General features: G+C 36.9%; 1 protein-coding gene across 2 annotated transcripts in view; it reads left to right on the forward strand.

Annotated features, from left to right (window-relative positions):
- Positions 1-22,862, forward strand: part of AR (androgen receptor) — a 229,692-nt gene that overhangs the window by 4,235 nt on the left and 202,595 nt on the right. Inside the window, exon 2 of one of the 2 annotated variants that reach the window (XM_053579729.1) lies at positions 7,630-7,853. The exons of the other annotated variant lie outside the window; for it this stretch is intronic. Coding sequence (XP_053435704.1) covers positions 7,630-7,699 — 70 coding nt within the window. The 3' untranslated portion in view covers positions 7,700-7,853. Of the gene's footprint in view, positions 1-7,629; positions 7,854-22,862 lie in introns of those variants that run through there. 2 annotated transcript variants of the gene reach the window in all.

Genomic DNA, 22,862 nt, shown 5'->3' on the forward strand with positions numbered 1-22,862 from the left:
CATTCTATTAGGTCTTTAATATTTGATTTATGGGATTTTCAAAAGGTTCAACTGATATTGTTAAGTCTTTTTCACTTAATTTAGTATTTATTTTTGTAATCAGCTTATACCACGGGATAAAAAATCTTAATTTTCTGAGAACAGACTTACTTGGTAGGACTAATTTTTTTTTTTGTAGGCCTGTCACTAAAGAGCGAAGCTCTTCTATTATAAACTTTTGTGGGGGGAAGGAGGAATGTCTTAGGTGCTTCTACCACGATGCTGAACTCAGTCCCAGTCTCTGGAACCTTCCATCTTAGGCATGTCTCTCCCCCAACTTACTTAACACAGAGGAAACAAAGGGTTCCACATACTTGTTAAAGGATATGTCTTCAGAGACAAAACTAAAATTCTCAGGGAGTGGCCATAAAGAGCAAAAACTTCTTCCTGTCAGGTAGACAGCCAGCTTAGTGATTTTATTCCAGGTCTTAATGGAAAAAAAAAAAACAAAAAAAAAAACCTTCTGTATTAGGAAGACTATATTACTTTGATGCCTCTTTGACACTCTGCTTAAATTAATGACATCAACTAGTGAGAATTTAGCAGGACCCAGAGAAAGGCCAATATTATTTAATCTTCCCTGGTTTATAATTGCTTCACAGGTTGTGAGGAGTCTAGTGAAAGAGAAAACTGGTGTTCCTATCTCTTGGACTGACAAAGACTTTCCATTTCCAGGATATGGAAAATCCTTGAGTCAGTTTATTACAAATGAATCAATCTTCAGACTGCAACCCATTTCAATCTAAAAGTTGACATTTTTTCTTGTTTTCTCTTTCTTTCCCTGGTGGGCACAGTTTGGTGACAGGCAAGATATTTTTAAAACTTTGAATTAAAAAATCTCAAAATTCTAGAGGCTTCCAATAACCTGTTTAGTCCCTCCCTTTTCCAACTGTGTATATGTTTATGCACATTAGTTGTGTGGATAGATTTTTTTTTAACTTTAGTATCTGCAGCACTAGCTCTGTGTTCTTATACATTTACAATGTTTCTGTCCTCCATGGGACAGAGGCAAAACGTGGTCTTATTTTTTTTAACTTAATTTAGTGTTTGGTTTAAACAGAAGGAATAATAAAAAGTGATGGGACTTGTCTTCAACCATGATGATATTTTATTGAGCTCTCTCTCCCCAAGATCAAGCAAGACAACTTTATTAATTGACTGCTGTCCCACTTGACAGAATTAAAGCCCCTTATTTTTCATGAAGCAGCACAATAATATGGTAAACGTTTGTTTTGGGGAGCTGTATCCTAAGGGAGCCGTGCAGGAATTACAATTGTAGTTTAGATAAATTATCCAGATATAAAAACAACATTTTAATTTTAAACTATCCTTGATAGTTTGTTTTGGACTCCATAATAGGTAATATTGTAGTAGTGCTTTGAAATTGGCCAGTCCTGCCGTTCTTAGTTTTTCTTTCAAAATATGGTATTTTATTAATTTCTCTTTCTATCTCTTCCTCAGTTGTCAAGAAACTTTTATGACTATTTTACAAGGAGTAGTTTGTCATGTAAAGCAGAATTTTGCTTGAGGTCTGAGATAGACTGATGCTTTCTCGACATAGGCTTTAAGGTTCTGTATAAGGAGAAAAAGCATCCTTTCTCCATGATCAGCAAATAGCTGGTGAGGTCTCTCTGGGTCCCAATAGTCATAACTTGAGGACAAATAGCCACACTAAAATGCACCTCATTTGGAAGTATATACAGGATGTAGCGCTCTTGTTTAGCTCAGCTCAGCCAAAGGTTAACATTGGTGAGAGAGATTTTCGAAGACGTTTGCAACCTTCTAATTGCAGGGTCACTTTGGAGTGCTTTCTTGTTAGTGTTAATTTTACCTCATCGACTTTCCATTTTTTGAGCTGTAAACTTTGAAATAATTTATTGGATTTTCTGGCACATTTAGTTTCTTTGTTAAGTGTTTTTCATCTCCATAATAATTATTTCATCTGTTCATATATAGCATTTAAAACGAATGATTCTTTGGTCTCCTGACTCATACATGTAATATAGCTGCTCTTGGTGGGATTTGTGACCTGCAGTTAAGAACATGGATAATTATATTATTTTTTAATGGTAGTATCAAGACCACCAGTTTCATTTGGAACCCTGTACAAGCAGGGAGCAGAAGGTGGGCTGGGTGCAGCAAAATGAAGGGCTTATTTTATAGCCAAATCTGAAATCATAATTATGAAAAATAAAAAGCAAACAACAAAATCAAATGTTTTGAAGTTGGAGAGTGAAAAGGAAATCTCTCCCCACCCCCTACCTCCACCATTTTCTCTTTGTCTGCAGCTTCCTTGCGTGCTGCCTATCCCTGATTTTCTTTTATTCCACTCCTTTCATGCTTTTGATGTTGAAATATAGACTCTTTCTACTTCTTAGGATATTTTTCTCATTACAACCATGGCATGTTCCTAAAGAATTTCTTTTTTTAATAAAAACTGCCTGGAGAATAACTGTTCAGATCAACCCCAGCACCTCTCTCTTAAGACTAGATGACATGAGGAGATTGCAAAATCAATAGATAATGTTTTTAAATTAGGGTTACAGACTTATTCAACAGTTGCTGAGGGAGCTAAACTAGATAGCTTGAGGTCTTGGCAATTTAAAGAAATATTTTGCCAGCTTCTGTCTTGTCTTCTCTCTTTATCTCTGTCTCTTTCCTTCTGGTGATGTTGAACCTTCTCTCAGAGCCTGAAAATAACTGAACCCTCTCCTTTCCCAGATAGCTCTGTCTAGGTCAGACATCAACAGCGTTATCACAAGCAGTACCTAATCTGCTTGGGAGGGTACTCACTGGGAGTGTCCAGCTCAGCTAATCTGCTTACACTACATGAAAATTAATCACTTGAAAACAAAGATGTTTAAGAAAGTATTCTACCTTACACTTCCCCCAGATAGCATTTTATCAAGTTCTGGGATGTTAAATTCAGAGTAAGTTATCCTTATCTTAAACACAGCCAACTTTTGTATAAATTGCTTGTGAAGTTCTGTATAGTTACCAGCATTGGTTGTCTTCAGACATATGGAAGAGAATTATAAAATCTCATATTTATATAGAACTCTTTCCACAGAAAATAAGACCCAGTATTTTTCAGCTTAATTACTGCACTTACATAAGTTTGAGTAGACCAAGGGGGTGCTTAGTGATCACCCCTTTGCTAGTTCAGGGAGTAGAAATAGTTGCATTTTCTATTTTGTTTACCCTGTGGGGAAACCTCCCTACAGCAGTACTTCTTAGCTTTTTCTTTTTGAAGCTTCTTATCAGACAGATAATGCTTTAGATTGTTGCTTAGTAAGGGCTACTCTCTGTGGCTGCTACATAGAGATGATAGTCCACAAATTATTGCTTGCATACTCATGAGCGGTGCCACCCCTCCCTTCCACTAGTGTTAAGGGTGGTACATTGAAATAAATTTATAGCATTAACAATTAACATTCTGGTCAGTTGAGAATGTTGTCAAATTAGAGTACTTAGTATCTAAGTTTTATTTTTTAATAATGGTTTTATTGAGACATAATTCACAATCCATGTAAGTCAACCATTTAAAGTCCAGCGGGTTTTAGTGTATTTGGAGTTGTGCACCCCTTACCACAATCAATTCTTGAACATTTTGATCACCACCAAATGAAACTCTGCAACACTTAGCAAGTCACCTCCCAACACTCCCTCAATCCTGAGGAACCACTAATCTACTTTCTATTTCTATAGATTTGCTCATTCTGACTTTTTTTTTAATAAATAGAATCATGCACTATGTAGTCTTTTGTGACTAGCACGTTTCACATAGAGTAATCTTTTCAAGGCTCATCCGTGTTGAGACACATTATCAATACTTCATTATTTTAGACATTAGCTGAATAATGTTCAATTATATGGATATACTACATTTTATCTATCCATTAATCAGTTTATGGAAATTAGTGTTGAGTTGTTTCCACCTTTTGGCTATTATGACTAACACTACTGTGGACATTCGTATACTGTTTTTTTGTGGACATATTTTCAGTTATTTTGAGTATGTACCTAGTAGTGAAATTTATGGGTTATATGGTACTTATGTGTTTAAACTCTTGAGGAACTCCCAAACTGTTTTCAAAAATGGCTGCATCATTTTATAATCCCACTAGTGATGGGATTATTACATCCTTGCCAACATTTACTATTATCTGTCTTTTTGATTATACCTATCCTACTGGGTGTGATGTGTTATCTCATTGTGATTTTGATTTTGATTTCCTGAATGACTAATAATGTTCAGCCTCTTTTCATATGCTTATAGGCTGTTTGTTTATCTTATTTTCTTATTTTTTGAGAAACATCCATTCAGATTTTTTGCTCATTTTTAGGTTGGGTTATTTGCCACATTCAGTGGGTCGTTTTTCACTTTTTTCCACTTTCTCGATGGTATCCAATGAAGCACAAAAGTTTTTAAGTTTGATAAAAGCCAATTTATCTTTGTTAGCTTATGATTTTATGTCCTATCTAAGAAGGCTTTGCCTAATACAAGGTCACAAAGCTGTACACCTATGTTTCCTTCTAAGAGTTTAATAGTTTTAAAGCTGTTTACATTTAGGTCTTTGATCAAATTGACATAATGTTTACAAATGATATGAAGTAAGGGCTCACCTTCATTCTTTTTCCTGTAGATGTTCAGTCACCACAGCATCATTTGTTGAATCTTTACCCATTTCACTGTCTCTGTACTGTTTGTGTAAAATCAGTTTACCATAAATGTGAGGGTTTATTTCGAGGGTCTCAGCCAATTTCCATTGATTCATATGACTGTCCTTATGCCAGCACCACACTGTCTCGATTTACTGTAGGTTTTCAATAAGCTTTTAAATGAAGAAGTGTGAATTCTTCTTTTTCAAGGTTGTTTGGCTATTGTGATTCCCTTAAGTTTTCATATGAATTGGGATCTGCTTGCCAATTTCTAAAACAAGCCAACTTGGATTCTAATAGGGACTGCGTTGAATCTATATTTGGGGCTATTGCCATCTTAATAATGTTAAGCTTTCTGATTTATGAATATAGGATGTCTTTATATTTATTTGATCTTCTTTACTTTTTTCAAAAATGTTTTGCAGTTTTCAGAACATAAGCCTGGAACTTCTTTTGTTAGATTTATTCCTAAGTATTTTATTTTTTGATACTATTATAAATAGAATTTTCTTGATTTTCATTTTAGATTGTTCATTGCTAGTCTATGGAAATATAGTTGATTTTTGTATATTGATCTTGTATCCAGCAACTTTGCTGAAAATACCTGAGTTTGGACTATTTCTGGAATTTAAGGGCCAGAGGGTTTCTGTTGTTTCCATGAAAGTTAAAGCATACTTCATTTCATCCTGTATAAAGGCTGCATAGGCACATTGTTCTCAGTTTCACTTAGCTGTGAATTAGAACTAGTGATGCCATCTCCTTCCTAGATGAACAGGAGAATTTTCTAAATTTTCATCTCATTAGAAAATAGCAGAAAAGAGGCCTAATAAGATTTACACAGTTAACTTTTTTGTTTTTTTTTTTTAGAATTTGGATTCGGGAGCCATTAGCAAGGGGGTAAGGAATAATAATCACTTCAATAGAAAACTAACATGAAGTGGTAGCAAACATAAAGTAGTCCACAGAAATCAATAGCTATCTTTGCCTCATATTTAGGTTTGTGAAGGCAGCAGAAGTCATAATTTTGTGCTTTTGTATGTTGTCCTTTGGATAAAGTAAATGCCAACAATACTCTTTCTGGTGTGTATTTCTAGATGGGGAAATGGTCCATTTACTCGGATGTAATTTAAATTTCTTTTTAGGGATGTAATCCATAGCGAGGAAGCAAAGATAAAATTCACCTACACAGAGACTGAACTTTGGGTTTATTAGACCTCTAGGATAAGGGTCATAGCTAATCAGCTGTAGTTACAGTGTCTTGAAAATGATAGGTGAACTTCAGGCCACCTGGCAAAAAGGTCTTATTGTAATCTAATAGCTGGCTTCAAAGATTACCCTAATAAAGGAATTTTTTCAGAAATAATCTATCAATTGAACACTCTTCATGAAGCACCTGCTATGTGCCCTGCATGTCCTAGGAGGAGATCAGGGAAAATGAGGCATAATTCAGAGAGAATATTCTTCTTTCAAGGAGCTTATAGCCATATAGCCACTTAAAAAAACCCAAAACATATAACTCGGGAGGCTGAGGCAGAAGGATCGCTTGAGCCCAGGAGTTTTGAGATTGCTATGAGCTAGGCTGATGCCATGGCACTCTAGCCTGGGTAACAGAGTGAGACTGTGTCTTAAAAACAAACAAACAAACAAACAAACAAACAAAACCCATAAAGGCAAAGGCAGCACCACACCACAATACCATGATGCCACTATGATAACATGTTGGATTGTGTGGTATGAATTTTTTAAATGTAAGCATTCCAAAAGGAAATGGATAAGTATAGGATGAAGTGGTCATCAATATTACCTGTGTCTGCCTCTGATCTTTTATGGAAGCATAACTGATGTATATTTAAAAAAATAGGAGGTAGTACCTCTGGAAAGATAATAAAGAGTGAACTAGAGCAAGGAGTTGAAATCTACTTCTCATTATTCAATAGTGCCATCCTACTCAAGTTAGTTACAAGTTTTTTCCTTAGTTTCTTTAGCTCTGGCATTGCACTTGGTGGGGACATGTTTTTGATGTCTTTGAGTTGACAAGTCTGCAGTAATATGACTAATGAATTAAAATTGAGGGTGATTAATGGGTGTTAGTTTGGTGTAAGAGCCAGCAAAAATGCCAAGAGTTGTAGTCAGATCAAGAAATATCCTTCCGTTTCCAAAGTTCCCATTAATTATAGTAGCTTGCTTTTAGGTTCTATGTAGGTGGGTTTCAGAGTATGGATTGATGGAAGAATTGATAAGCATAAATCAAAAACTCAGGAGAAAGGGGCCACATGACATTCTTACAAGGGCTTTGATGAATTAGATTATGTAGCTTTCTGAAATGGCCTACCTGTTCATCACGGCCTCTGTTTTCTGCAGGTTGAGTAGGTTCCTTGCTTATGAAAGTGTAGTCCCACTATCTTGGTCACTAGGCATCTTTGAGAGTCCTGTGGCAGATTTTCTTTAAGAGTGGTATGAACCTCCTTCTGTGGTTTTAATACACAGCCAAGGCCCTGTCACAGGATAATTTGAACCATAACTGCCTAGCACCAAGATGGTAAATAAGCTACTATAGTATTTAGTATTTCTGTTCTTTCTCGAAGTGCCAAACACCGTTAGTGCCAAATATTTTGACTTAATGACACTTTTTTTACATGTAGAACAGTCAACAGTGACATTGGGTATATTTAAATAGCATTGTACAATTTATCAAGTGATTTCATATTCAATTATTACCTTTCATTCTCATTTCCACCCTGTACAAGCAGTGATGGTTTAGAGTATTACAATGCTGCTCACATTATTATAGTATTTTACCCATTATAACCATTATGCTCAGAGAGGTTAGGTAACATGCCTGCAGTCAACAATGTCATAGTGATAGAACTAGAATTTTAGTTCTAGTCTTTTTTCTCCTGATAATGTGTTTCTGCTTTTATCCCACAGCTCTTTTTACCTCATAGAGAGGCAAAAGAACCACACTGGTATCAATAACAGAAATTCGGAAAACTGTTAAGGCTTCTATGTCTCTTATTTACTCATAAGACTAATGGATTGGATTTTATGGTTCTGGGTGTCAATAAACTTGCCATTCTATTGTACAGACTTTATTTATTGAACAAACACTTATTGAACATCTACGACACTATACTAGCCACTAATGATGTAGCAATTAACAAGACAGACAAAAATCACTCTTGGGAGCTGACATCTAGTGAAAGAAGACATATAGAATGTATCAGAGGGTAAAAAGTGTCATAGACAATAGCAGAATGTGAGGGACAGAAGTTGATTGTAAAAGGGAATATTTTATATTTGTTGGTCAGGGAAGGCCTTAGTGAGAAGGTGACATTTGACCAGTGACTAAAGGAAATGAAGAAGTGAGCCATATGGATGTCTGGAGTGTAATATTACAGACACAGGAAACCACAGTCACAAAAGGCCTGAAGCAGGAGCACACTTGGTGTGATGATGGACACAATGTGAACCATATGTCTGTTCTTTTTTTTTTTTTTTGCAGTTTTTGGCCGGGGCTGGGTTTGAACCCACCGCCTCCAGTATATGGGGCCAGTGCCCTACTCCTTGAATCACAGGTGCCACCTACCATATATCTGTTTTATGTAAGTAGTAATAGGAAATGAGATCTAAGTTAATGAGGGGTATCATAGGACTTTGGGTCTTACTTTGAGATGGAGAAGATTGGAAGATATTGAGCAGAATAACACAATCTGACTTACATTTCAATAGGATCCCTCCTCTTCATAACATCTGTTACTCTTATACTTTTGTTAGTTTACTTACTGTCTGTGTGGAGAAGAAACTGCAGGAGCAAGGGGGAAGCATGGAGGTGAAGTTACTGCAGGGATCCATTTGAGAAATGATATGGCTCAATCTAAGATAGTAGAGGAGATAAGTGGCTAGATTCTGGGTATGTTTTGAAGGTAGACCAACAGCATTTGCTGACAAATTGGACATTCGTGTGAAAAAACAGAGAGGAGACAAGCATGATTGCCAAAGTTTTGGTCTCAGCAACTGGAAAAAAATGGGATTACTATTTACTGAAATGGTGATGTTGTATGTAGAACAGGTGCATGGAGCAGGATAGGACATATAAAGTTTGAGTTATCTGGTAAACATTATGATGGCTCTCAGTTCATTTTAATGCAGTGCCTTCATGATTTTCTGCTTTCCAAGGAGATTAAGAAAAACCTCAAAGATCACCTAAACTGCCTATATGCTTGCTCTCTCTCTATTTTTATTTTATAAAGGTCTACAGAAGGGTCAGAACTTGTCCAAGGTGAAACAATGAGCTGACAGTAGAACTAGGGCACAGACGCAGTTCTCTTGGATTTCAACTCAGTGATTTTTCTCTCAGTGTACTTATGAGGCCTCATCTAGGGGGAGAATGGGGCTTTTCTTCTAGCTCAAACCTTAAACCAGATAATTAAACTAAATAGTGAATCAAAAACTGGAAAATCACACACACTGGCTGCTTCCCTCAATCAAACCTAAATATTATTATGATTTCATTGAATCAGAGACAAAAATAATTTATCCCAAAGGAACATAGTAAGTGGACTTTTAAAAGCTACTGAGCTTTGATCAAAGGTGGAAGCTATGGGAAACCTTAACAGAAATGGTCAGAAATAGGATTTTACTACGATATTACAGTTCATGGAACCTAAAAGATTATCTTGTTCAGCTAGCTAATTTTATGGGTGGGGTGCCTGGGGTACAGAGATGAAAAGTTATTTGGCCAACATTATACAGCAAGCTGGTGTCTAAGCCTAGTCAGAGTCCGTTCTGAGGGTTAGCACTATGTTAGATCCTTGGAAAATTCTATATTGGAAAAGTGATTCCACACTCAGAACAAGCATTATAATAATAGCAATAATTACGTGTTAGCACTTACTGAGTGTTTACTGTGGGCTAAACTGTGACTCTTTGCATGAATTAATTCATTTAATTATCAAATAAAACTTAGGAAGTAGGCCCAGAGAAGTTAAGTAACTTGCCAAATAGTCACCCAGTTAGGAAGTAGCAGAACTTATGTGCACCTCCAGGATGTCTGGCTCCTAGCCACAAGGTTCTTAACACTGTGCAATATTAGCAGCTTCTCATATTTCCCAACCATTCCCCTTTACTGTCATAAAAACTGGAGCCCAAAATTACTTTATTATTCACTTCCCTTACTGTAGTCCACTAATCTTCACCAAATAGCTCAATGTAGAGTGGGGTAGAAGGATGGAAAAAGGTGGTGAGAAGAAGTTCATCATTTATGATAGAGATTTGACAATAAGACTTTAGGAATTATAGAAAAGGGTTTAGAGATCTCAAAGAGGTTGAAAATCTCAAAGCCTGCTACAAACCTGAGCAATTCAATGACTGCTTAAATAGGAGAGCTACCAAGGTAAGAAAAAGAAAACTGTCAACTTTTAGAGTCAGGAACTGTTTTATGTGCTTTAAATGTATTAATTAATTTAATCCTCCAAATAACTCCATGGAGTAGATAGTCTTATTATGTAGCAATTAAGTAACATGCCCAAAGTTATAAAACAAGTAAGTGGAAGAGTCTATATTAGAATCCAGGCAACCCAACTCCATAAGTTATGTTCTTTTCTACTACATTTAGGGGAAAGAGTGCTGCTCATATTACAGAAAGTTTTCAAAATGCCAAAACATTGTGCCTGAACTTCAAACATTGAGCAAATCTTATCCTCAATATACACCAGTTTTTTAAGGGTTTGTAGAAGAAAAGATACTGACCCAAGGTCACATGGTGAGTAAATTAGAAGAACCAGAGCTTGGAGGGAGGGTAATTGGTGGGGCCACACCTACGGTGCATTGTACAAGGGTACAAATTAAATCTACTAAGTGTAGAATATAAATGTCTTAACACAATAACTAAGAAAATGTGGTGAAGGCTATGTAACCAGTTTGATGAAAGTATTTCAAATTGTATATAAAACCAGCACATTCTACCCCATAATTGCATTAATGTACACAGCTATGATTTAATAATATAATAATAATGATAAAAAACCAGAGCTTGAACTTGCAACTGCATTCTATTACTCTGGCTACTTTCTCACACTGACTTGTCTCCCTCCATTCCTTCTTCTGTATTACCTTGCCACCCACCTTTTAGAAAATTATGTATCTTCATCAACAAGATTGGACAAGAATGGGGAGAATGAGCAGAGTCCACTTCTTTCCAGAGATTAGGTAAAAGGAGCAAAATATCAGGAAAAACTGCCAGTATATGCAATTTACACCAAATAAGAAGAGGAACATCCCGGTACTGACTAGATGCAACCTCCATCCCTGTAGGCCCAGATGGGTTGTGCAGGATCCTATAGGAAGTAATAAATGTAGTTGTCAGACAATCTTTGTGTTACTGTGGAAAGGAAGCAGGCTATTGTGTAAGTCTATCTCTCTCCCCATTTTCTATTAAAGAAGGTGCAATATTGCCACTCACATAAGTGATAATTTCTTAAGCATTTGTTTTGAAAATTGGCAGTACATTAGAGAAAGCATTTTTCCAAACTTGTGTTGGGCTACCTCTCTGAAGCATTCATTGTCCAACCTCTGATTGGATAAGGAGATTGTATAAACCAAGAGTAGAAGTTAAGATGGAAACACTTGATGTTTGGTGTTTGGTTGTAGAAAGGATTCCAAAACATGTTTTGGGTATGTTTACACTGCCAACCTTTCTTCCCTTTCATCTTTGTTTAAAAAACAAGGTTATCAAGTGTGTAGTTGGTGGGAGTTTCTAATTGTTCATCTGAGAAATTTGTTTGATCAACCTTTTAAATAAAAAAGGCCATATTAGACAGAGGTATTTCATTCACCAACCATCTAATAATACACCAAAAATCTTAAACATGCTCATATTTTCAGCTGGTGTATTGTTTGCTTTGGACATTTTATGGACTTTGTTGAGGTGCTGGATTGACTCAAACCATTCCAGGACATATGTGGAATTCAATAGTGTGGACTTTACCCTTCTAGGTTCAAAGTTCACCATCAGAAATGACCTCATAGTGTCTGGGAAATGCCAAGGTGAAGACTTAGGGAATTAGAGTGGGAAAAGAATGTGTCCTTTCTCAAAGCCTTCTTAGTCATGCCCTCTGCCCATGTTCAGATCCATATCATCTATTACCTGGATTAATGCAGTGATCTCATGTCCCCTCTCTGCAGCTCTCTCTGATACTATCTAATGCCTATTATGTTCATACACTGGATCTTCCCAAAGTTTATTGCTAATCTAGTCATTATTCCACTTTGAACATCAGTCTATAAGCTCTTTGAGGGTAGAAATTCTGTCTGATATTTCTTCCTGTTCTCAGTGCTTAGCACAGAGGAAGCTTTGCTGAATAGTTATATAATGCATGATTAAATTTACAGCTCCTCCCCACTTGATTAATATGTTAAAGCCCAGATTCTTTATGTCTGGTGTTCAGGTCTATTTATGCTCTGGCTTATTTTTCTAGCCTGAATTCTTATAATTTCCTTATGGCAGTCTTAAAATACAGCCAAATGGATCTAGTCACTGTCACTGTAAACAATCCTCACTCCTTTGTTCTTTGAACATGTTATTTTTTTATTCTCCCTTTGGCCTTGAAAACTATCCCAAGTTCAGTGCTATCCATTCCTCTAAGCTTAGCTCAAATACAGCCTCCTACAAAATGAGTTTTCTCATCCCCTCAACCCAAAGGAGAAGTGATCTCTGTGACATTATATAGTTGAAATAATATTGGTTTCAGTTTCCTCATCTGTAAACCAGAACTAGAAATCTCTAGTTTATAAGATTTTGGGGTGGAGAGAATCAGATGAGATGATGGATATTAGGTGAAAGTCAAGAGTTGCAACTTAATATTTTTTATTTATCTCTTTCTTTCTTCTCCATTGATATGAAACTTAATCCCTTAAATTATAATGATTTGTGTTCATGTCTGATAAATCCTTTTAAACATCTTGTCCTTTAGGGAAATAATCATTTCTTTGATATCTGTAAGGGAAGATGTGAAATAGATTAAGTGTAAATATGATGCCATTTTATATAAGTTTTATATAGGGACTTGATCATCTTTGGATTTTGGTATTTGTGGGAGGTAGGGAGGGCAGGAACCAAGCCTCCATGATACCAAGGGACTATTGTACAGGATTCAGCATAAAGGAGATGATTGTCTAGCTCTGTTAAATTATAGTCATCCCATATTTGCAATGTGGTGTTTAACTCCAGTATTCATGGGACATGTTTTTTTGTAAAGCGTGGAGCTACTGAGATGCTGGGTTAAATATGATTGGGGGGTCAGGGAGCAGTGGCCATAACTATTGTCTCATATACCTGAAGGATTGTAATGGAAGAAAGAAATTCAATGTTTTTCTGTAGTACCCCAAAGGGAAATATCAATAAGGACAGTTGTCAGTTGAGTAAAAAAAAAAAAAAAATATATATATATATATGTACATATATATACATATATATATTTGCTTATATATATTGTACACATATATATACATATATATATATTTATTTTTTTTTTTTACTCAGAATAGTTTCAACCCACAACATCGTGGTCCATATGAGTTTTGTTTGGCCACTATGATGTATGTGTGTGTATTTATTGAATTATTTCCTAATATTTCACTTTACAATTCAGATTTCCAACTTTAGGAATGAAGATGTGGTAATACAGAGTCTTCATTCTCCCATGGCAGTGACCAACTGGAGGTGAAAAACAGCTGCTCCTCTAGGTGGGGCATGCACTTTCCTTTTTGGGCAGGCACCAGCAATATGCTTTATTCATTTAAGTTACCCACTTGACTCTTCTAGGACTTTGAGTTTGCCATCTTGGTCAGGTCAGATTAGTCAAGTCTTGAGAGCTTCCCTACTTCAAGGTCTTTCTCTCCTCATACAAAATGAGCTAAAGATATGTACTAGCAGCCTCATAATCATATCAAACCTGGTTTTCAATTCTGGCACAGTCGTTTACTAACTTTATGACCTTGGGTGAGTAACTTAACCTCTCTAAACCTCAAGAGCTTCCTCATGTGTAGAACACTTTCCTTACAGAATTATTATGAGGATTAAACAAAACAATTAAGATAAAGAGCATGACACTTAGTATGTACTGAAATATTAGTTCCCGTCTTCTTGTTCATCACGCCATATGTGTCTTTTGGCAGGATCACATAAAAATTATATTTACCCTCACTGAAGACATTCAGGAAGAAGCTGGACCCGTTAGGAACCATGTATAAGGCAGAGATTTGAACTCATAGCAAATGATTCAACAATTACTTTATCTAACAATTTAAAAGGCTACACATAATTTAAGAATGCCTAATTGGATGATTTTAGGCATGCCTTACACAGTTAGGGATTTTTAATAAGTAACAGAGGAGATGAAGGGCCTTTGGGAAAGAAGCTGGAGTCAGGGCTCAAGTATAATGTGTTGACTGTCATTCAGGCATAGGCCTTGACATCTGACCGATTTTTATTGAAATCCTGGCCCTTATTCTTATTAGCTATGAATTTTAGGCCATTTCACCTCTCTGAGTTACAGTTTCCTCCTGTATAAAATGAAGATACTAACATTTTCCTTGTGTTTTTGTGGAGATAAGTCAGATAATGAATGCAATGACCATAATGAATATGACCAGAGCCTGGTCCACAGTAAAAATGTGATAAATGGTAGTTCTTCTTCCTCTTCCTCTTCTTCTTCTTCTTATTATTATTATTACTATTATTATTGTTATACCAGTCAAGCAGAATTTGGGAAGATGCTGGACTACAGCTGAAATACAAATACTTTTCCCTAAGTCACTGCTGGCTGAGCCCTCTCTTCCACCAAGCTCTGAATCTCCAAAATGTTTTGGCTGGAATGTATGAGGTCATTGCAGATAACGGGAAGCGTGATTTGCTTTGGTAATACAAGTTATTAAGTTACTTCTTTCAGCCCAGCTGAAATCATTTACTAGTTGATGCACTTCAGAGTGCAAGACTGAGCTGGTCTGAGGAGAGAAGGAGAGTGAGAAGACCCCTTTTCTCAGCCACAGGTCATAGTCCTCCATAGAGAATGGAATGACTCAAAGTAAAGTCTAAACCCTTGGTGATTTGCAGCCCCCTACATTTAAACCAGTCACTCCATTACACACATTCGTCCCTTTCCCCCACAGAATCATTGGGCAAGAATTCCTTTGACTCCTTCCATGGCCTAGAACCATTCCCCTTCTCTTCCTTGAGATCCACACAGCTGGCAAATGGCAGACTGCAGAACAAAAACAAACAGTCTTAGCATGGAGAGTGAGCTTCAGAACAGGGCCAAACTTGCTTGGAAACCTCCTATTAACTTCTTTGTCTTGCAGAAAATTCAGCATTCCTGAGAAAGAACTCAAGAGTTTAAGTAGTTAGTTAAAGGGAGAGGATTATAAAGGGGTGAGGTGTGTGTGGATGTGCATGTGCGTGTCTCTGTGTGTGTGTGTGTATGTGTGTATCTACATACACATTTTAAAACAAGTAAAGTTATACATGTACCAGCATGCATAGAAAAGTATTTTAACATATTCAATCAATAATCTACTGGTATTTTATTTAAGTGTTGACAAATAAACTTTAACGTATTTTTTAACGTATTTTTGTTTAAAAAAAAAAGACCTTCCTGATGACTCTCATACTCCCAAACAGATTAAAACACTTTTTTTTTTTTTTAAACAGCAAGCTGTGTCTCAGAGCAACTTCTTGCCTGTGTATATTTAAAGATCTGCTGAGTCATTTAAGAGCAGGCTGGCAGATTGCAGGAAGCAAGGACTATACCCTAGTCTATGGGGGAGTAAGTTTAGAGGTGAAATCTGTTTGGCTTTCTCCCATGAGGACAAACAAGGTGACACAATCCTATCCTCCACAACTCTAGAGAACATCTATTAAAGCTGCTTATTTATGTCACCTTTGGACTCCTTCTTAGTTTATGAAAGAGTAAGGGTGCGGCGAGAGAAGGAGCAATTGTACCAGTGTGTCTGTGTTGCGGGGAATTGTATTCTCCTGCTGTTGGTAACGGAGAGTAGCATGTCAAGTACAAACTTGATGTGTTCATTTCCCTTTCTTTTTCAGCTTCTGGTCATATGTATTGTTACTATGGCACATACCAGTTGATAGAAAATGATACATGTTTCTTTCTACTTCCTTCTCCCTTGAAGTTCCCAATTTATTAGTGGAGAAATCAGCTGTTAGCAAGTATTCATTGTAGGTACACCCAGGGGTTTCCTTACAGCTAGTTATTTGTCTTCATCCTGTTAACCTGTAGTCCTGACAATCAACTAAACCCAGAGCTTTTCCTTGGGCCTGGCCTCTTTGACCCCTGTTCCACAGACTCCAAGCTCTTTTGTCTTTTGACACAATTTCCCTCTTTTTCTTCCCACTGGTGAGTTCCTTCATTTTCTTTACCCACATCTAGCTCCTCAGTCTGTCTCCCATGGCTCTCACAGCTTCCCACTCTACTTGCACTGTGCCATCTCCCTGCCATCCAAACTTTCTTGATAGCCCCTCACTTGCTGAAACCACCTCTGGGCAGAGGCATCAGAATGGATGTACAAAGGATGGCTTTTGGATGGCTTTATTTTTTTTTTTTGATGACTTTAAAAGGTTAATATTGAGATGTTTTATTAGTGGTAACACTGATTGTTCAAGCAGCCATGCTCAAGACTTAAAAGGAATCAGGTAAGCTAAAAGTTGCTTGAGGCTAGCAGGAGACTTAATTCTGTTCCTTCCTTTCTCTTTTGCATTCAGTTTATATATGGTTTTCAGAGGACCTAATGGCTTGTTTCATTAATATCCAGTGGATATGAGAAATGGTGGAAGACTAGAAAATGGAATGGAGACACTCAATATCTTTAAGACTAATTTATTACAATCCTAGGAAGTATAAAATTCTCAAAAGTTTACCAAGTACTTTCAGGCACATTGTCTCTGTTGCTTCTCAAAACCATCTTAGAAGTAGACAAAGCAAGATTCAACATCCCCGGTGCGCAGATGAGGAAACTGAGAGTGAAAATAATTCAGATGATAAATAGAAGAACCAAGATTTAGACCATGAATTTTTGATTGTAGGTCCTTTTTTTTTCAAGTTCACTGCACATATGGGAACACTATTTCCAACTTTTGGTTAAAGATCTGTCCCATCCCTTGAATTCATTCTTAGGAATATCAGTCTGGTTAAATGATGAATATTTAATTATTAATTCAATAATTAATTATTTTATTCATCAATACATTTCCTGAGAGACAACTTTGTACCAAACTCTATGCCAGATTTTGAGGATACAAGGAGAAATAAGATATAATCTCAGGTCTTAAAGATCTTACAATATGGAGACAGATATCTCCTTAGTAAATATATTAGCAGCTGCTTATGAAATGCCATTAGCAAAATCTCAAATTATATCCTTCTTTCACAGTAAGCATTGCCACCCTAAAAATGGGGGTCTTTTATTTGGAGTACATAAAGATGAAGCCTTATGAATAACTGCATTTTAATCTAATTTTTAAAGTATCTTCCTAAGAAGATATGTTTCAGCCTCTGTGTGTGTGTCTATGTGTGTGAAAGTTGATGTGTGATGGTGGATGGAAACTGAGAGATTCCTAAGTAAGATCTATGAGGAATCTGTGGTAAGTTCTAGCCCTCTGTGTATGTACTATAGAGGGTGAGGATGACAAAGATTATTGTATAAAAGTTGATTTTAGATTTGTTCTAAGTAAATGGTCAGCAAACTGAGCAAAATTACTTTGCACATGTGGCACTCAAGGCTCTTTCTTAGCATAGGTGAATTGTTTCTGGTTCAATATGGCATTTTCCAAATGGCATTTTTGGCATTTTTCTCTTAGTGCTAGGTACTATGTTGGATGTTCCTTCTGTTTTCTTGTTTAATTTTCAGTTTTATCCCAGTAATTCTTATTAGTTCCTCTTTATAGATGAGACTGAACTCCAGAGACCTTAATGACTTGTTCAAGATCATACAGTGAGTAATTTGGTGGGTTTGAATTTGGTGGTGAATTTTGATTGTTCTTTTTCTTCCCTCTGGCCTCACTGCTATTTTTACATCACTTCAGCTATAGTTTTTGTAGAGGCCATTAAATGTACTCTCCATTAGCCAAAGCCTCTTGCCTCCCTTCAACATAACTATTCTCTAGCATGTTCCTAATAATCCTCTGAAAAGTTTTTACAAACTTCCTGGGTACCATGGCACAGGATCTTAATGCAGGCCCTTAAGTGCCTTGGTTAACTGTAAAATGGAAAATCAAAGTCACAGCTAATTCAGGAAAAATGACTTTGGGATGTGAATTTCCTGGGCAACTTGTCATCTCCTTTTTACTTCCTTAGGTTCATAAACTTACCCACAATGTTCCCTGAGGACTAGGAGTAATGGGGATGATGGAGAAAGGCTTTCTTCCCTTCCTTTCCAAGAGTCTTTCAGCCAAGTGCCACACCTCCTCCTGATTCTCTATTCCCTGTCCAGAGATGGAGGTGCAAGTTAGATATGCGTTCCTTTCAGCTCTTAGTTCATGCCAGGGCCTTCTTTCCTTTTAGTTGGACTGAGGTAGGAGGGGAAGTTGAATGGCTCCCAAGAAGACCACTGCGAAGGTGATGACCAGAGTACTTGAAAGAATTGTGGACTTAATGCTTAAAATATCAGGGTTTGTTCAGACTTTATGGGTTGCTGTGCTATTTAGGGCAGGTCATCAGTTTTGAGTCAGAATTTCCTTATGTATAGATTGTAACATAAATTATAATTTTATAGATGAAACAGTAAGTATGAAAGTATTTTAAACTCAGAAAGGGCTTACGGATTTAAAGTGTACTTTTTTTATTATCGCAAACTAAATGCTATACTTCAGTGATGAAACCTTTTCCTGTTTTTCCTAAAAGCATGAGCATGTGTGGTTTTAAGAGGTAGATTTTCTCCTGTACTAGCTGCTTTGCAATTGTAGTAAATGGACTTAGGGTAGTGGCCTTGCTTCTGTATTGAGCAAGCATGAAAAGAGGGTTATGCATTCAGGGTCGGCAGATGGCAGGCAGAACAACCCCTCCAAATCTTTCTCCTAAGTCCCCCCCACAAAGTCCCTCTTACTTATTCACACTTAACATCTGAAGCTCATTTCAAATAGCCATGTCTGTGTCTAAGCTTCTTTTCCTTTTTGTATGTAACAGGTACTTATCAACTTGATTAAAAGCATTACTCTTTTCATTTCAAGGACTAATTGTACCTCTTCTCTAAACAGCAGGTTGAATGAGTCAGAGATGGTCAGAATTTAGAGGGGGCCCTAAAGGTCAGTCCTCTCACATATTGATTGGGCAACTGAAACAGATAGGAAGGGAGATTAGACCATCTCATATAGCATGTAACTGGTACATTTGGTTTGGAAATCTAGGGCTTCTGCTCCCAGGTCAGTACTAGATGCCCTTTCGAGCTTTGATGTCCTTTGATCTCAATGATTTTTTTCTCTTTCTGCTATACATTAGGGACAAAGGGTTCTGATGTTGCAATTCTGACTAAAGTGAGAACGTGTGGCCCTCTCCTTCCCCTTTGTTTTTTCCAAGGGCCTCAAAATCAGAGGGAGTGTGATTTTCATGGGTATATATTCCCACCACTGTCTTTATTTAAATCACATTTGAATCTTGCCAATTGACAAAGCAGTGATTAGAATAGGGAGGGCACGTTTGTTTGCTATCTTCCCCTCACTCCTCTACCTAATTCAGTGTGCATAGCAGAATGTTTTATTAGCTCTGATTTGCCAAACTTCTCTCTTCTCTGGTAGGTGCTGAGAGCAGAGAGGGATTCCACAGAGGTCATCTGCTGCATCTTCCTGCCTATGCAAAAGCCTGCTCCAAGTGCTGGAAGCTGGCTTTGTACAGGACTTTGTGTAAGGCACCAGGGAAATGAATTCAGAGTGTTCTTGCCACTCCCAGTCACTTTTTCCCATGATACTTTGGTCTCACAGGTGGGAGGTTCTTTGAACTCAGTTTCTAGAGTAGCAAGCATTTTAAGGTTTGAACTATGACCTAATATGATGAAGCCATGTCATTATCTGCTAGTCATCTGGACCAGCTAGCTTGAACATCTTAGCGTATGGAGTAATTTGGGTCAGACCTCACTGTGGGTGGGGCATTGTGTATGTCTCTCTGTGTGTGTGGAGGTGGTTGAGCAATTCTTTGTTATTACCATGAAAAAAGCCTTTAATCTCTTAAGTTAAGGCTATCTTTTTCATGCCTATTGGTCTACCTGTGGGACCCTTAGGGACAGTAAGCAACATATCTGGTATCTTCCAGTTTCAGCATTTGTGCAAGGAATAACTGTGAATTTCCACACTTGTGCCATGGTTTGATATTGGTATGCAATTGTGTATCAGAGTGTGCACTGTTACTGTGAGTTGATTTCTGAGAAGTCGTAACACAGAGAGATACAGAAACAGTGTCTTACTCTGTGTGCTCTGCTAGTGGGACCATGTTTCTTCTTTTCTACATATGTCCCTATGTAATCATGTGTCTGGCTAAGTCAAAGTTTCCATCTCTTTTTACCCGTTCTTCTTTCTTTGTGTCTTTGTGCTTTATTGTAATTTTACCCCCTCATTTGTGCATGTCTCTGTCTTTTTGGATATCTCTCATTCCAGGTCCCTGTTTCACTCTATTTGGCTGTAAATATTTCTTTCTGTCCATATGTGGATTTCTATGTGATTTGGTCTTTATTTCTGGTATCTATGCAAGACCATTTTTGGGTGACTGTTTCTATTCCTGTATTAGACCTTCTTTGTGTGTCTGCTTCTCTGTGTGTCTTTTTCTTTGTCCCTAGAGTCTCTGTCTCCATGTGACACTATGTGTGTAGGTTTTGGTATATCTATTTACTTATCTTAGTTCAGGTTTCTCTGGGTATGTATCCCTGTCTTGTTGTTCTAGGCTTTTGTCACTTCTGGTTTATTTATGTTTCTGTATATATTCATTGGAACTGGCCTCTTCATATTTTTCATGCTCATTCCTTCCTTCATTTTAGTTTGTTTGCATGAGTATACACAACTGTGTCTTTGAGAATAACTATCTATGTTTGAAATGAGTTGTGTTAGCTGTCTCTGTGTGTGTTCCTGTGTGGGCATCTGACTGTACTTTTCTGTATATCCATGTACCTTTCTCCTTCTCTGTGACTAGATATTTCCATGTAGCTGTCTCTATGTTTGGGTTATTTTTCTGTGTTGGCTATACATCTACACATAAGTGTCCTTTGATCTCATAAGAAGCCCACCTGCTTTCTGAGAAATCTATTGGATTATTTTGTGAGATACCTCACATGTCTTGTTTTTTTTACTTTCCTGCTTATCTTCTGGCTTACCTGCTACCATCGTACTTTAGTGTATGTTGGTACTTAGGTGCACATAATTATTTATGTATGATGTCAGAAGAATCAGTTAAAAATTGCACACATTGTGTCTTTATTGATAGAACAGTGTTGTGTGGAGAATTGTCGGAAAATGAGTAATGTTTGGATTGTAAATCTATTCATGGTAATTTCACAATGTTAGTGAATTAAATTTGAAGGATACAAGTCATGTAAGATATTACATGCTCTCATAAAAATTCATTATATTGGAAAAAGCATTTATTTATACTGTGAAGTCTTATATGTGATGTTCATTACTGGTTTAGAAGGTGTTACTTTTCTGGTTTAGTTTGGCTTTTTGTTTTGAAGAGTTACTACAGATGGTATCTTTTTTTTATTATTTACTTTTATTATTTATTTTTTTTTTATTGTTGCAGTTTGGCCGGGGTTGTGTTTGAACTCACCACCCTCAGCATATGGGGCCAGCACCCTACTCACTGAGCCACAGGCACCACCCTACAGATGGCATCTTAAGGACATAAAGCTCCGAGCTTGACTTACAGCACACAGAGTACAGACACAAGAGAGAATGATATGTTTCTTATTTGTATGGAGTCAGTCAGGGTCTCAAAATGAAGTGCACAGGAAATGGAGAGATGAGGAGTATGGAGAGAAGCTTAGCAGGACTCTATCTTTCCTTGTCCTAGGCTGCAATATCCATCCAAGGAAGGCTGTGAGGTAGAGGCAAGGGTGAGGAAACCAGCTCTTCTTTTTCTTCCTAGTGGAAGGTTACCTCCTATACTTGATCATATTCCTTTCTGTTCTTGTTCTGCCATAGCAAGGAAATTTACCAATGTGGCTAACTCATTTATTATACTTGTTTCTTTGCAAGATATTAAAGAGAGATTGTTAAATGTCACTGAAACCATTGTACAAGCTGATTCACTGATACAGGCAGGGCCCTTTTATGCCAATTCTACATCCTTCCCAGGTATTTATGGTGCTTACTGGGGGCAGCCATGATTTTTTCTGATGACAGCCTATAATGTCAGTTTTCTAGTGTGTACAAAGTTCTTAAGTGTACAGTTCCTTCTCAATTATGGTAGTTCCTGAGAAGGAAGTTGTCCCTAATAAATTATTAATTTCAGTGGAAACATATAAGTTATATAGGTATAGAAATTAATAAGGTACTTTGCTAAGGGGAGAACATCTATCTAGAAGCTAACTGCGTTAAGCTCAGTAAAGTGAGTACAAAGATTCCATGAGTATTTTAATCTGATCCATGAATAAGATCATAAGAGGGATATTTAAAATACTAAAAAAATTAAAAATCGGCAAATGCCCTATACATACCACTTACTATTGATATGATAAATCATTGTACTTGCTTTCTATTAAGCTAAGCAAGTTCCCTTACTTTAGTTTGAATTACTGAATGTAAAATTATGCAAATCACACAAACTAGGGGGAAGAATCTATCCTATTTTATAATTCAGAGAGTTGAATTGAATTTTCCTTTTCTTATATTAATACCAATATATAGGGTCGCCATAAATTTCACACATGAACTTTATGACCACCCTGTATTGACATAACAATTTAAATACAGAGAATTCTGTGGTGCTGGATTCCAGTCAAAAGAGTATTCTTATGTGGGTTCCATATTCTAGCCAATCTTAATAACTTCATGCCTTGATTTTTCTCATCTGTATAATAGTAATGATAAGCCTGTCTTAGTAGCTACCAAATGATTGCATATGAAAAATTCTCATTTATTTAGGGAAAAAAGAAAAACAAGGACAATGAGGTAA

The sequence above is a fragment of the Nycticebus coucang genome, chromosome X (assembly GCF_027406575.1).
Source record: "Nycticebus coucang isolate mNycCou1 chromosome X, mNycCou1.pri, whole genome shotgun sequence".
Taxonomy (NCBI): Eukaryota; Metazoa; Chordata; class Mammalia; order Primates; family Lorisidae; genus Nycticebus; species Nycticebus coucang.